At 39.0% G+C, this 13,864-nt stretch overlaps 1 protein-coding gene across 1 annotated transcript in view; it reads left to right on the top strand.

Moving 5' to 3' along the window:
* The window catches only part of MMRN1 (multimerin 1), a 43,639-nt gene extending 29,977 nt beyond the window's left edge, over window positions 1-13,662 (top strand). Inside the window, exons 6-8 of the mRNA XM_027636342.1 lie at window positions 2,142-4,121; window positions 11,007-11,153; window positions 12,290-13,662. Of these exons, the coding sequence (XP_027492143.1) occupies window positions 2,142-4,121; window positions 11,007-11,153; window positions 12,290-12,711 (2,549 nt within the window). The 3' untranslated portion in view covers window positions 12,712-13,662. The remainder of the gene's footprint in view (window positions 1-2,141; window positions 4,122-11,006; window positions 11,154-12,289) is intronic.
* Window positions 13,663-13,864: the final 202 nt, after the last annotated feature.

Below are 13,864 nucleotides of genomic sequence, written 5' to 3'. Positions count from 1 at the left end.
TTACATCCCTGAGTGCACAGCACGTATTCTCAGCTCAAGCTCAAGAATATACTCAATTGTCACCTACAACACAAGTTTGGGTCAGGTCTTTCTGTGAAGTGTGCTCCCACAGCCCCTGGTGGGCTTTGGAGTAGCACTTATTTACTTGCTACCTAGTTGTCCTGGCCAGCAAGCAGTGGAGAGAGAAACCCAAAGCTGTCTGTTTTATCAGGCTCTGCACCCCCTTGGAAATGGGAACACCTGAAAACCAGAGCTGAGCTCCATAATGCACTTGCAATCCAGCTAAACAGAGTAGGAATAGGAGAGAGGGTGGCTAGCACCTTCTTGGCTGTCACAGAAAGAAAAGGTATAGATCCTGTGGAACACCTGTCTCAGCAGAATGGTCTGTTATCAAGATTTGTTGCTGAGACAAAGGAATTTAATTGATTCCTCACAGAAGGTTTAATCTTGATTCTTTCCACAGCCATTAAACTTTTCTTCACAACCCGTTGTGTCTCAGAGCACAGAACATTTTTCAGCATCATAAAGTAACCTGACCAAATCATCACTTAGAATGGCTTCACTACATGACAGTTATTTGACTGTGTGTTCACATCTTGGTTCTTCCTCTCAGCTGCCAGGACATCTTTATTCTCAGATATCTCAGTGTGTAAGTGTGCACATACATGTGCGTATTCATGTACATACATCTGTCTAGTCATTCACTTGCTCTTCAGGTAGTAAAGAGAAAAGTAATAAAGGTAATCTCAGTATTATCACTGTTGTATATTATGCTTTGTGTAAAATTAGTGTGACATTTGGGACCTCCACTGATGGTAGCTGAGTTTATTGCTTATGAAACTTCATGTTGTATTTCCGAAGTGGCTCTTTCCTAGGCTAGCCAACTTAGTGCACCTGCATACCATATCCTGTCTGGAAAAAAGCCACCACCTGAACATGTGAAAAACTACTGTGCTTCTCTCTAGCTTGCTGAACAAAATAGTTTTCATTTAGAATCATTTTGCACCCTTGGAGCCCAAAATTGCATTGCTTTTCATGGGTTTGATTTCCTGACCTTTTACTGCCGTTGATGAGAATGCACCTTCAAATAAGATTTTAGCACGTGTTTTGGTGTTCTACAGACAAATCAATAAAATCCAGGCTATAGAACTAATTGAGAGGAATATAGGGGAAGGCAACAGAGAGTTTCTGCCTTTATCAATACAGTTTTAATCAGAGAACCTATGGTCATCGAGGCATTGTCAATGTTGAAGGGTTGAACCATTATATCACAAGCTGGCTACAAGTGTTCATTGGGTTTAGGAAAAACATGTAAAAAATGCTTCAGTGTTTTCCTTTGGAGAAAAAATTAATAAAAATCCTCCTAATCTCGCACCAGAGCAGAACTACTGCTCTAATTAATTACAATATATTATGCAGCATTCTTTTTTTTATGACTGTCTTGACCCATCTGAGGCTATATGGGAAACATATTTTCATGTTATTCACAGGAGTAGAATTCCCAAACATTCACCTCTGCCTAGTACTTTTCAAAATCAGCACTCCTAGGAGCTATTTAAGGAGTTGTAGTCTGCAAGACTAAAAGTTTCTACCTTTAAAATGTCTGCGTTTTGCAGCAGTTGTCATGTTACTAACTTAAGCTATTCAATAAGGTTACTCTTTGTATTTTTGTTCTTTCTCACTACAGTGTTTCATATGATCACTTAGCACATACAATAGGCAGGTCATAGTCTCTGCTTTCACTTCTTGATCATAATGGTGATAAAGTAGTTGGTTTTTCCTTTTTTCCAGTGGAGAAAAGACACATCATTTTATAAGAGAGCCACAAAAGCACACAGATCTCTTTTCAGTGCTCAGAAACCACTTAAGTAGGAGATCAAAGTTGAAACCACATGCAGACTCTGAGTTTGCCTTTTCAAAATAACAGCAAAACTCCCCCTGATTTCAGTAGAAACAGGGATGAATCCTCAAACACTATTAGACATCCTCTGCATTTCTCAGCTTTAAATTTTGCTCTGTGGGGCAGGGATGTGTGTGTTTTACTTCTGTACAACACTGTGTTTTCTCATGTTGGGGGAAAAACTTAGATGTGGCTAATACAATTGGTTTGATTGTTTCCATATTTCTCCTTTTCCCCAAAGGTCTCAAATCCAGAAGTATCGATGAATTAGTCAAAGACATAGTCAGAGAACACTTTAAAGTATTTCAAGGTGAAATGCAAGAGAACATGGCTCAAATTTTCAAGACTGTGTCTAGTTTATCAGGTGAGCTCGAAAATACAAAGGAATTAGTCAAGCACCTGAATGAAACCCAACAAAAATTTGCTCAGGAGAATGACAGTGGGTCAACAAGACTTGACATTCTGGAGCTAAAGAGTCACATGGTGCAGATGAAAGAAGAAATGGCCCTCGCTTGTGACAAGCCTATGAAAGCTTTACAAGAAAAGCAGAAGTCATTGGAAATTAACTTGGAGCACCAACAGTCAAGAAGTACCATTTATTATGAATCTTTAAATAGGACTCTTACTGAAATAAGAGGTGCTCATGAACAACTGTTATCAGCTGAACAGTCTTCAAAACAAAGCATCCCTTCAGCAGATAAAGTCATGGAGTACAATCTTACAGAGTACATGTTCACACTGCATGAGAAAGTAAAGAAACAAGGCATGATGATGCTGGAGATCTATGATGATTTAAGAGTCCAAGACAGCAAGATCAGCAACCTCAGTCTTGCACTGGAAATTCAGAGAGACTCTGTTCTGGGGGTCTGTGATGACATGTTGTCAGAGAGCAGAACAAATTTCCAAACACAGCTGGCAGCAACCCAAGAGAACGTGCTTGTGCTAAACAAGAGTCTCTCTGACCTGTTCCTACCACTGGACAATAAGATGGACAAAATGAATGAGCAAATTAATGATTTGTGCTATGATATGGAGATCTTACAACCCTTGATTGAACAAGGGGTACCTTTTAGTCTAACTGCAGAGTATGAACAACAAATTCAAGTTAAAGATATCAATGAGAAACTTGGAAACCTTACTACTGTCATTGACATAATGAGTTCTGCAATGAAGGAGCTTTCCAAAACTCAGGAAGGACTTAAAAATGAGTCTCAGGCTTATCAGGAACTGTTTGAGAGTCGTGTTAATGAATGCTCCATGGAAATAGAGGATGGCTTAAACAAGACCATGATAGTAATAAACACTGCTGTTGATTCTATTCAAGACAACTATGTGCTAAAAGATACGCTACATGCTCTAAGGAATGAGACTGAAATCTGCTGTGGCAGAGCTGAGAAACTGGACAGCATCCTGGCTTTCATTCCCCAGTTCCAACAATTGAATGAATCCCTCCAGACACTGCTCAATAACAAGAAGTATGAATTCACTTCGCAAGTAGTGCCATCTCTTTCTGATCTTCCACATAAGGAGTCTGACAAAAGTATCCTCCACAATTTCAGTAGACTTTTCTACATCTTAAATGATACAGCATCAAAAGTGGAAAATCAGAAACAGGATATCAGCCGCCTGGAAGAAAAACTACTTGACTCCGTGGAGGAATCAAAGGACCATGAGGTCCGCCTTCTGAACGTAGAGTCGAAAATTTCAAAGTTTTTGGCAAACAACTGTGTCTCGCTGAAAAGAACCAATGCTGCCTCAACAGAGAAAGAACAGGTGGTCTCACTTCAGCTCCAGACACTGAGTTCCAGGATCAAGGCCCTGGAAGCCAAGTCGATCCGCTTCTCAAACGTCATCCCACTTGTGAACAAGACGGCTCATGAGGCCTGGGGGTTGTGTCAGGTTACCAACAACAGCATCCAGAGAGTGAACGCGAGTATCCCTGTGCTAATTAAATCTGCTCAGCCAGATATACCCCTGCTGCAGAGAGGCCTCAAAGAGCTCATTGAATCTGTCCTTGAAGTAAAAGCAGGAACTATTTTGACAAATTTAACCCAGCATGTTGACATATCAGTGGCAAATGCAGTGAACAACATCACCAAATTCCAGAAGCAGATGAAGCCAGTTATGAAGAAACCAGCCCCAGCAAAAAAAATAGCAGCAAACATCACCACGAGCCTGGCAAGCCGAAGTCAAAGAAACACGGATAATACTATAGATCCAGGTAAAGCATTTTGCTCTACTAAAAATCAGGGTGTTTTAATAAAGGCTTATGTAACCATTGTGATGAACTGAGTGGCAGAACTCGACTGAGGGTGAGAAAAAGTCTAAAGACTGCCAGAAAGAGTGTTCCAGAGGAACTTGAGATTACTCTAGTCTCTTGCTTACAAGAGAATTTGTTTTTCTTATGAGGAGATGCACTAAGGCATCTAGAAGCTCCATTTTAATATTCCTAAATTCACATCTGATCATTTTAAGATACATGTCCATGCACACACCCTCAGCTGAGAACCTGACCTTTGAAATGTAACTGACAGTTTAGACAAAATCTAAAGATAAAGATGTTGTGTCTGCATCTCAATTAGTAATTTCAGTTAAAAAAAAGTGTATACAAGCTGGGAGAGAAATATGGAGTTGCATCAGTACTTTGCAATGTCAGCAGGGATGAAAAGTATCACAAATCTGAAGCAAGTGAATACACCAAATGACTGTAATGAGGCTTTTGCCGACTCCTTCAGTAATTCATTGAAATTACAGTTACAGTTATACAGTGTGTTCTTGCAAAAGAAGGAGTGCAACCAATAAAGCATGTTTGGCTCAAATCCGCCTGGAGAACAGCTCAGTTGAGTAGGAGCTTCCATTCTTAAAATGGAAACTTTGAGTGTGGTTTGCTTCTGAGCTTAAATTCAAATGTCATCATGTGAAATTAATTCATATGAATGAATTCACAGAAGTACAAACTCTGAATTATGACTTTTGGAATCATACTTGAGTGAAAATCAATAGCCCAAGATAATGCTTCATGGAAATATAATTTCTTGCACAATACAGAAAATGAAGAGTGACTAAGTGACTAGAAATCCTGAGATGATTCTAATTCATTTTAAGATGATACAGATTCCTTAATGGCAGAGACATGCCCAGGTAGTTTTGAAGATTCAGACCTAAACTTTTTCTGTAAAGCACTCTTAAACTTATGAATATTTCTAAAACAGTATTTGGTTCCTATTGTATGCAGATGTGGAAATAGTAGGAGCTACTACTTTTGTTCATGTGCTAAGGCCATGGACAATCTTCTTTGTCCTCCCTCTTCCTTCCTTTCCCCGCCTTGATCCTTTGTCTCCTCCTGTCCTAGGTACAGTGTTTCTCAATAATCAATGGAAAGGATCATTTTTAAAACCCCAGTCCCACGAGTAGCTTGGCTTCTGCTGAAAGCAATCCCCACCAAAGGATTTCAGTCCTTGATTACCTTCTCAGTTAGAGAGGGGGCACAGCTATTCCAGCAGGCAGTCACGCTTAAAAATGCACCAAGATTTGCCATGGTCTTACTACAAATTAATTTGAATATTTTGCTACTAAAAATGGCAGTTCTTCCTCAGTCATTTCTGTGTTTTGTCTGTTCCTGGCACTGCATAGGATGGAAATTCAAAACCTTTGTTAAAATTAAGAGCAAACGAGATATGATCTCTTTGATCTTTCCCACATCATCTACTTTGTTGGAAAATATCACCAGTGCTAGCTGCCTGGAGCACAGAAAGGTGCCACCTGCTCTGTCTTTCACTCCACATTAATGAATTAATGTCTTTCCTATTTATTATTTATCTCATATTGAATTTTAACAAATAACTTCCTTGATAACATTGTATGTATTCTCACTCTTACAGAAAATGCAGATCTTGCGGATGTTAAGAAGCCTTATTTCTACGCAAGGTTTCTACGTAGCAATGTTTATTCAGACTTTTCCATCTATAATGAGTTTTTGTACTCAATAATATTGAATGCCTAGCAAAGTCATATGCTACATTTCTGTAAGTTGAAGAAGTAAGGCCATTATCCTAATTAATGAGTATCCATCTTCTGGCTGGGTAGATTTTGCTTCTCCAGGAAAGCTTTTTCTCTCAAGTTCCAGAACACCACCCAGAGATTTGTGCCATCTCTACTAAAATTTGTCAAAGAAACCCTGAGGCATAATTGGCTAATTATAAAAAGTATTTAATCTTAGACTGTCTTTTTCAATTAAGAAAAAAAATGCTAGAAAGATGCGAATGACAATTCCCATTGATTCCAATATGATCAATATTTGATCCTACTCTAACAGATTTGGGTTCTCATTGGCTTTAATGTGTTCAGGATTTGACCCTGGGGTAACACTTTCCTAAGCAGTTAGTTGAAATCAAGACAAAACAATGTGAGTTTGCATTGCATATCCAAGGACATATACCTTTGCAGACTTCCTATATTGTGGAATGAACTAAAGAAAAGGTTTATGTCAGCTAGAGGCTGCACTACATGTGTTAGGGGTGAAAACACTAACACTTTACCTGATACTTACTGTAATGGCAGGGTGGATAAAAAGTAGTGGTCTTAAGACAGCTTCAACATCTAACATAGTGGATATGACAGCCCTTATAAAATATATATATTCAGTGACTCTTCATTAGTCTTGCATATGGGTTATGGTTGTTCTTACCTTCCAATGCAAATACTGTTTTACTGCAAAAAAGTATGATGCAGTGTAAGGGGAACTTAGCTCTGTTCCCATTTGCCTGTTGCTATTTAGTGCTGTGTCTGTTTTCTAAGTAGTCTAGAGGCTGCAGTGCTTTCCAAAGGTCCATGTGCTCTCTTGCTTTATTCAGATTATGCCACCCTCCCACCAACATGAATAACTGAGTGAAGCTGTGCTTCACATATTTATGTATTTAAAACAGTGCATCTCCGTGAGAGGTAATTTCTTTCATTTCTACATTTCCTTTGTATTTATTTCTGATTTTATTTTCACAAGATTTCTGACTCTTAACAGAAATGCAAGCTTCCATTGTTGCTTTATCATCCAAGCCTGTAGTGAAATTAACCTACTTAAATGTTTTCCATATTAATTTAATTGCACAAGTGTAATGCTTATTCCATTTCAGTTTGATGACCTACACCTCAATTTTGCATATTTAGGCTTTAGACTAACGGATTGATGAAACTGGTTCTTTGTTTTTAAATTGATGATCCTAAAATCATCACACTGGAAGTATTAAACACCTTTGCTTAACAGAGAAACAGACTTGCCAGAGTCTAAGTAGCTCAGATGGGTCTTGACAACCTGCCCCCATCCAAAACCAGAGGGCACAGCTGAGGCACCTCTCCTCCTTGCTTTTTGCGCAAGAGTACTGCGGGTGAACCTTTGTGCTTCTTTGCAGCACAAACACCCTAAACAGCTTATACCTGAATTTCCTGACAGGGCCCAGAGCACCTAAACTGCCCTGAGCATCCTGACCTAGCCCCTAGACTGCACACTCTGCCCGTGGTCCCTCTTTCAGCTCAAGCCAAAATCCAGTTCTGCTAGACTGTGACTAACCCTGGTTACCATGATCAACCTGCTGTCACAGGTGGTAGTGGAAGGCTTAGACAAGTTTGTTAAAAAGCAAAGCCTTGCCAGTGAGTCTCAAGGTACAGAAAGGACTCCCTTGCTTTCTAAACCCCTTTCTCAGAGAGGAGTCTAGGTGCAGCTAAACCTTATCTTAGCCTCAGGTTATGTTAATGGTTTAAATTTAAGGAATTACAGAGGTGTGATTGAACAACTTTTGTCCCGCAGGTTTTGATGATTGGTAAAATGAGAACATTTATATAAAATGAATAATTTATTTCATAGAAATGATCAGACAAAAGATGTTAATCAGAACTATTAGTACACAATATAAACACTAAATTTCTACTGGTAGAGTATAATATAGCATAATGTAGTATAGCACACTGTAACAAAGCAATTATTGAAGCAGTTCTATTAAAGCTAGCAAAAAGGAATAATTATAAAGTAGAGATCTGATGAAACTCACCCATACCAATGCTCGTGGGGAGACCTCTTTCTCTCAGCCTCGAGGAGTAACCTTGGAGGGCATCCCCAGCCAAGGGAGGAATCTCCACACATATACCCCAAGAAGGGTTATGTCAGAAGAACCTGACTATATGCAAGGAGACTGGACTTTTATAGTATAAAGTGATTGACTGCTGGTTACAGATCTACTAGCCAGCAGACTAGCTATCAAATCCTATTTCAATAGCAGGATGCATAAGTGAAGTCTGGTGAACCAGGATGGTCTTAGCATCCTGGCACCCCAGGCGCCTGTGGTTGATAACTTGCATTGGTTGGATTATAGGTCTTATCAGGGGTAGGCTCTCCTGCCACACCTGCCATGCTGTGCTTGTCACCTGTCCTGGTGAGGCACCAGCCCTGCTGTCACCCCCAGTTCCTGGGTGCTGGCCCAGGAGAAGCTGTCTTTTTCCTATTCCCTGACACTCCTTGCATCTAGAATTCTGGGAATAGCCATTGCCTTTATCACTGTCAGACTGAGAGTGCTGAACCAGAGGTGATTAATAACTGTAGGCTGACAACCAGTTTGACCCTGTGCAAGCAGGGTGGTTTAGTAGATTCTCAGGCACTTCCAATCTCCTAGGACTTCCTGAGAAACAGTTACTGATAACTAAATATTTAAAAAATGTTGGCCAGTTACTTCCTGTTCAGAAGAATTTCCAAACTTAACCACTGGAGTTACTTCCTTCCATAAGGAGACCATTAAATTGCTAAGTATTCGATTTGCTTCTAAATAACACTCTAGTAGGTACTGACAAAGCATCATTGTTTGTTTGAAGATTCGTTTGCACAGCATTGGCAGTCTATTTCCCAAAAGAGCTTCTGGATGTTTGCCCTCCAAAAGAGTAGGAAAACTGAGCATTAACTCGCTATCCTCACTCCTACCATACCAAGTGTAATAAGCAACTGCATTCAGTTTATTCTCTGCTATTAATAGCTACAATTTAAGCCTCTAAGTTACAATCTCCATCTTTTACTGATCTACACTATTAAGTTGTGAAAGATTAATTAACAATAAAATATGTACTATAGTAGGAAATCTTTTCCTAGCCTGAACCTCTTGGCATCTTACTCCAAGGAGGGAATACTCTGTCTCAGAACACCCTTCAGTAAGGAAAAAAGAAAAAGAAAATACTGGACAGAGGAGTAGCTTCAGCCAGAAATGACAGCAGAAACATGCTATTGTAGCATAGTTACATAGAGATTACCTTCACAGTGGAGATCTATGGTATTTGCCTCTTTGAAAATCCTAACTTGACTCAACTCCCTTCACAGCTTCTCCTACTTCTATCAAATGGAAAAGCTTCCATTGCTATTAAGCAATGCTGCACCTGGAGGGTTAATATAATGTAGACAAAGATATGCCTGAATTTGAATTAACTCCAAGGTTAAGTTCAGGCAAAATCACCCCACAGAAGACTTTTAAAACAGTAGTCTCAACATCATTGTCATTTCCTTTTTGTAATTGTTTTCCTGTTTCTTGGATTTACTTCTTGTTTATGATAAGCAGAGGCCAATTAACAGAGAGACTACCGTGTTCTTACACAAAGCTTTTGTACTTTGGGAATATGATATGGTCAGCAAAATCAGCTGTTTTCCTTCCTTTTCTGCTTTCCTTTCACGCTTGGTAAATATGTGGATGCTTAGTAAATGTAAGTGAAAAATAACTTCAATTAAGTGTGCAGCAAAACTATTATCTGAGAAGAAAACCATTATTTCCTCATGTCCAGTTGCCTGTGCTGTGACCCCAGTCATGACAGTCTTAAATTACTTTATTTCAGGCATTAAGGGATGGACATTATTTTCTATGGAAGGAATTACTGTTGTGTTTTTAAATCATATGCTATATCAGAGTAAATTCAAGTGTCACTGTAGCATGTGCCTTAGCATTCTGCTCACTGAACTAAAATATCACACAGAAATAGTTTGCCTTAATGCATCAGTCTGTGAAATGGCTGGTTGTGAATCTGAAGATAACATGAGCATTACCGAAATATCTGTGTGAAGCTACAGTTCAACATTTCCCTGCCGATAAGTAGATCATTTTACACAAGACTTTTCCAGTTCTGACCTACCAATGTAGATTTACCATCACAGGACTGTGTGGAGTTCTCTTTCCAGATGTCTACTGGCAGTTCCTGGCAAAAAAAATTTGCTAAAACATATGACTTTTATTTAACCAAAACAAGAGAAAAGAAAAATGTATGGTTTGGGAACGCCTTGTATTCAGAATTTTTCATAGCATTATTTAATTTTTAATGTGACCTGAATTTTCTTCCCCCTAAAACTATTATGACAGCACATTATACAATTACACTTAGTAGTTGCTGTCTCAGAGCTCAGCAGCACTGGCCTGACAGATTTTTCCTTATTGGCTGAGTGTGATTTGGTCAGCTCATACATAGTCGGGAACAGAGGCAAGGACATCCTCAGCAAGGGTGCTCTGCTCTGCTCTGCTCTGTTTGGTGTAATTTTCATTGCCTGCAACAGAAAACTTCTACAACAATCTTTGCAGACATACTGGACTTGAGTTATTCAGGGATAAGTACTGGAAGTGGTTTTAGTAGTATTAAAGATCTTTCATCACCAGGAGCCAGACTCTCCTGCAATGGTCACTACATGTCTGGGTGGGTCATCTCACAGACAAGACAGTCCAATCTGTACACCAGCAGTACAAAATCTGTATTTTGGTACACCCAAGGATTAGCTGGCTCTGTCCAGAAAAAGCAGCATGATCTAACTTCTTGGAAGCATCTTTTACCTTATTGTGTGTACTTGACCCTCTGAGACAAGCAGAACTTGGCACTTAGAGGGAACTTTGAATATCTTGGGGGCTTGCTGAGTTCAAGAAAGACCAGACCAGCAAAGGGTCTGAACAGCCTGAAAAGGATCTGAAGTTGTCCTTCACAAAGAATTTCAGCAGAAATTATGTATTGACAAAGAGGCTTTACAAAATACTGTAAACTTGGCAAGTGTCACAGTAATGACATTGCAACTGAGGTTGTTGGTTTTCCTCTCTCTCTTTCACAGGCCAGTATTCAGCTTGTGTCAGTTCTCCGTGCCAGAATGGAGGAACCTGTATCAATGACAGACAGAGTTTTGTTTGCGCTTGTCGCCACCCCTTTGGAGGAGTCAACTGCAGTGTGAAGCTGGGGAATGACAATTCCCTGAGTGTCGGCAAGTACAGAATTTAGTAGAGCAATATACTGGCAGTATGGGCCTCTGCCCCAGGGCCTAATTAGAGAGCGTTTGCTGGTCAGAGGTCTCACATTTCACTTTAATGAGTACCACCTCTAGTAGTAGTCTCCCCTGTTTTGGTGCCGAAGACATCAATCCCAGTGGGTGACTCATGATCTCTTTCTTTAATATGACCAGATGATGGGAATAAATTGGTTTGGGACCTGCCTTAATAGCTGGAAAGCTCCCTGATGAAATGTGCCAAGTGGAGGGTGTGCAGTAGATGTGTTTGAACATGATGTCATGGAGTTTGTACGGGGAGGTAAAATCAAATCTCTGGGGAATACTAGTTTTACAGGGCCATAAATGCTCTATAAATACTAGTAGTTACCAAGATGTGTGGGACTATGAGCTCAAGGAGTCATGTTAGGCATGCCTCTGACTTTCATCAACAAAGGATGTAGCCCTTGAAAGGTAATTTCAATTAAAAAAAAAAGAAAGAAAGAAAGAAAGAAAAGTGGAAATTATGCTTATTCAGTCCAAAAAACAAGTAAATAATTTACATCCAGGCCACATGGAATGTGAATTATATGCTCCTTTCAGCACTTATTTGGCTGATTTTCACTCATGACAGCATATGAACAGTGAATGAAATCATTTGTACAAAAGCAGGTAATGATACTGTGCAGGCTCAGCTTGAACAGAAACACATATACTTTTATTCCTTCATTTAACATCAGGAGTGCTAAACCTCTTCAGTATTCGTCTAAGACTTCTGGAGAAATTCTTGGCTTCAGCTCACTCACATGAACAATGAGAGAGATCCTGGGGTGGGAAAAAATAGGAGGGGGTGGGGGGTGGAAAGAAAGCCCCCTAATTATAGCTTAGTATAGGCAACATAAAGTTCCCTTGCTGTTTCTAAAATTTTTCTTTGGTATATACACCTAGCACTAATTGTGAAGAAAATTATGTTTTATACAATATAGAAAAATGCAGTTTTGCAGAAATACTATATTTCATTTGCTCAAGCTACATGATGATGTGATTTCAGAAAAGCTGCTTTTGATCTTTTGGCTGGTCTGAATTGCTTTTCTACAATGTAACACCACTTGAAATTGTTCTTTATTCCATTCCAGATTTTTCAAAAGGATCATACAGATATGCACCTATGGTGGCGTTTTTTGCATCTCATACATATGGAATGACAACTCCAGGACCCATCAGATTTAACAATCTGGATGTCAACTATGGCGCTTCATTTGCTCCAGCAACTGGAAAGTTCCATGTTCCATATCTGGGGGTCTATGTTTTTGAATATACCATTGAATCATTTAGTCCACGTGCCTCCGGCTATCTGGTCATTGATGGAATAGACAAACTCACTTTTCAGGCTGAAAATATTAATAGTAACAAGTACACTGACAGAGTAATTACTGGAAACGCTTTATTAGAGTTAAATTATGGTCAAGAAGTCTGGCTCAGATTGGCAACTGGCTCTATACCAGCCAAGTATCCACCAGTAACCACATTTAGTGGTTACTTGTTGTATCGTACCTAACTCAGTCATAAATGTAAGCAGTTAGTCAAATGAAGCAACCTGCATGGGAATTTAGCTTTACCTTTAAATACTTTGTTTCTTTAACTACAGTAAGTTTCTGAAAGTAATCAATGTAATGGCATTTGTAGTGCTGATTCTCCAAGATGTTGTTTGGTTGTAGCCATGTGCACAACCACCAAGAGTCAACAGGTTGGAGATGAAGGAAAAATAAGCATCTTCCCTATTTAGACATGACTGGGAAGCATAAATCTAATTATGATCTACAGTTACATTGCATAGACATACTTACTTACAGAAGGTTGCTGAGAATCAGTTCTCAATACAGAGCTGGTTTTGATTATTCCTTTACACCCTGATTGCATACCAAAAGTGATGGATAGATTTTGATGACTTAGATGCTGGGTTACTACTTAGCTCATTGTATCAATAAATAATCATGGGTATATAATCTGTTTGGAAAAAAAATATGTTTCTTTTTCATTTTGTCTAACATTATTCACCACATACTTTGATATGGCAGCATTTAATCAATTCATGGTTTTTTATGTAACCAGTATAATAACAAACTGAGGGGTTTTTTTATCTGGCAGCAATAACAGAGAGAGATACCTTCAGATTAGAAATAAGGTACTCATTTTTAGCACTGAATATAAGTAGTCATAGGAAAAAACACCAAAATGGATCTGGTGGATTCTCTTTGTTGCTGAAATATTTAAACCACAGCTGGATTTGCCTTAGGTGATAAGTTTTGGCTTCACACACATTTTAGCATTTGACATATAATGTACACAAGGTTAAATGATATAACCAAAGTGTTTTCTAAGTTTGACCTCTATAAGTCTATGATTTTTTTGTTTCTGCATTATATTCACTAACTATTGAGGCAAGATGAAATGAACTTCAGTCTTCATGTGATTCTTCAAGCATCAGTCCAATAAAAAATTATTTTTAGTTCATGCTATGACTACGTGAAAAAATAAACCCTCAGGTTTGCACCATTATCCTTTGCAAAGTCCCAGGTTGCTGCAGTTTCTTGATATCCTATTGTCTGGTGTGACTGGCTAGGTTTGTTTCTGATTGCTGCCTTTGTTAATGCTAATTGATCAGCTTTTATATGTCTCTGTGTTTGTCTCCCTCCATTTTCTTAAAAGCT

Source organism: Corapipo altera, unplaced genomic scaffold (assembly GCF_003945725.1).
Source record: "Corapipo altera isolate COAL_440 unplaced genomic scaffold, ASM394572v1 22b, whole genome shotgun sequence".
NCBI lineage: Eukaryota > Metazoa > Chordata > Aves > Passeriformes > Pipridae > Corapipo > Corapipo altera.
This window is presented reverse-complemented; position numbering and strand designations above follow the sequence as displayed.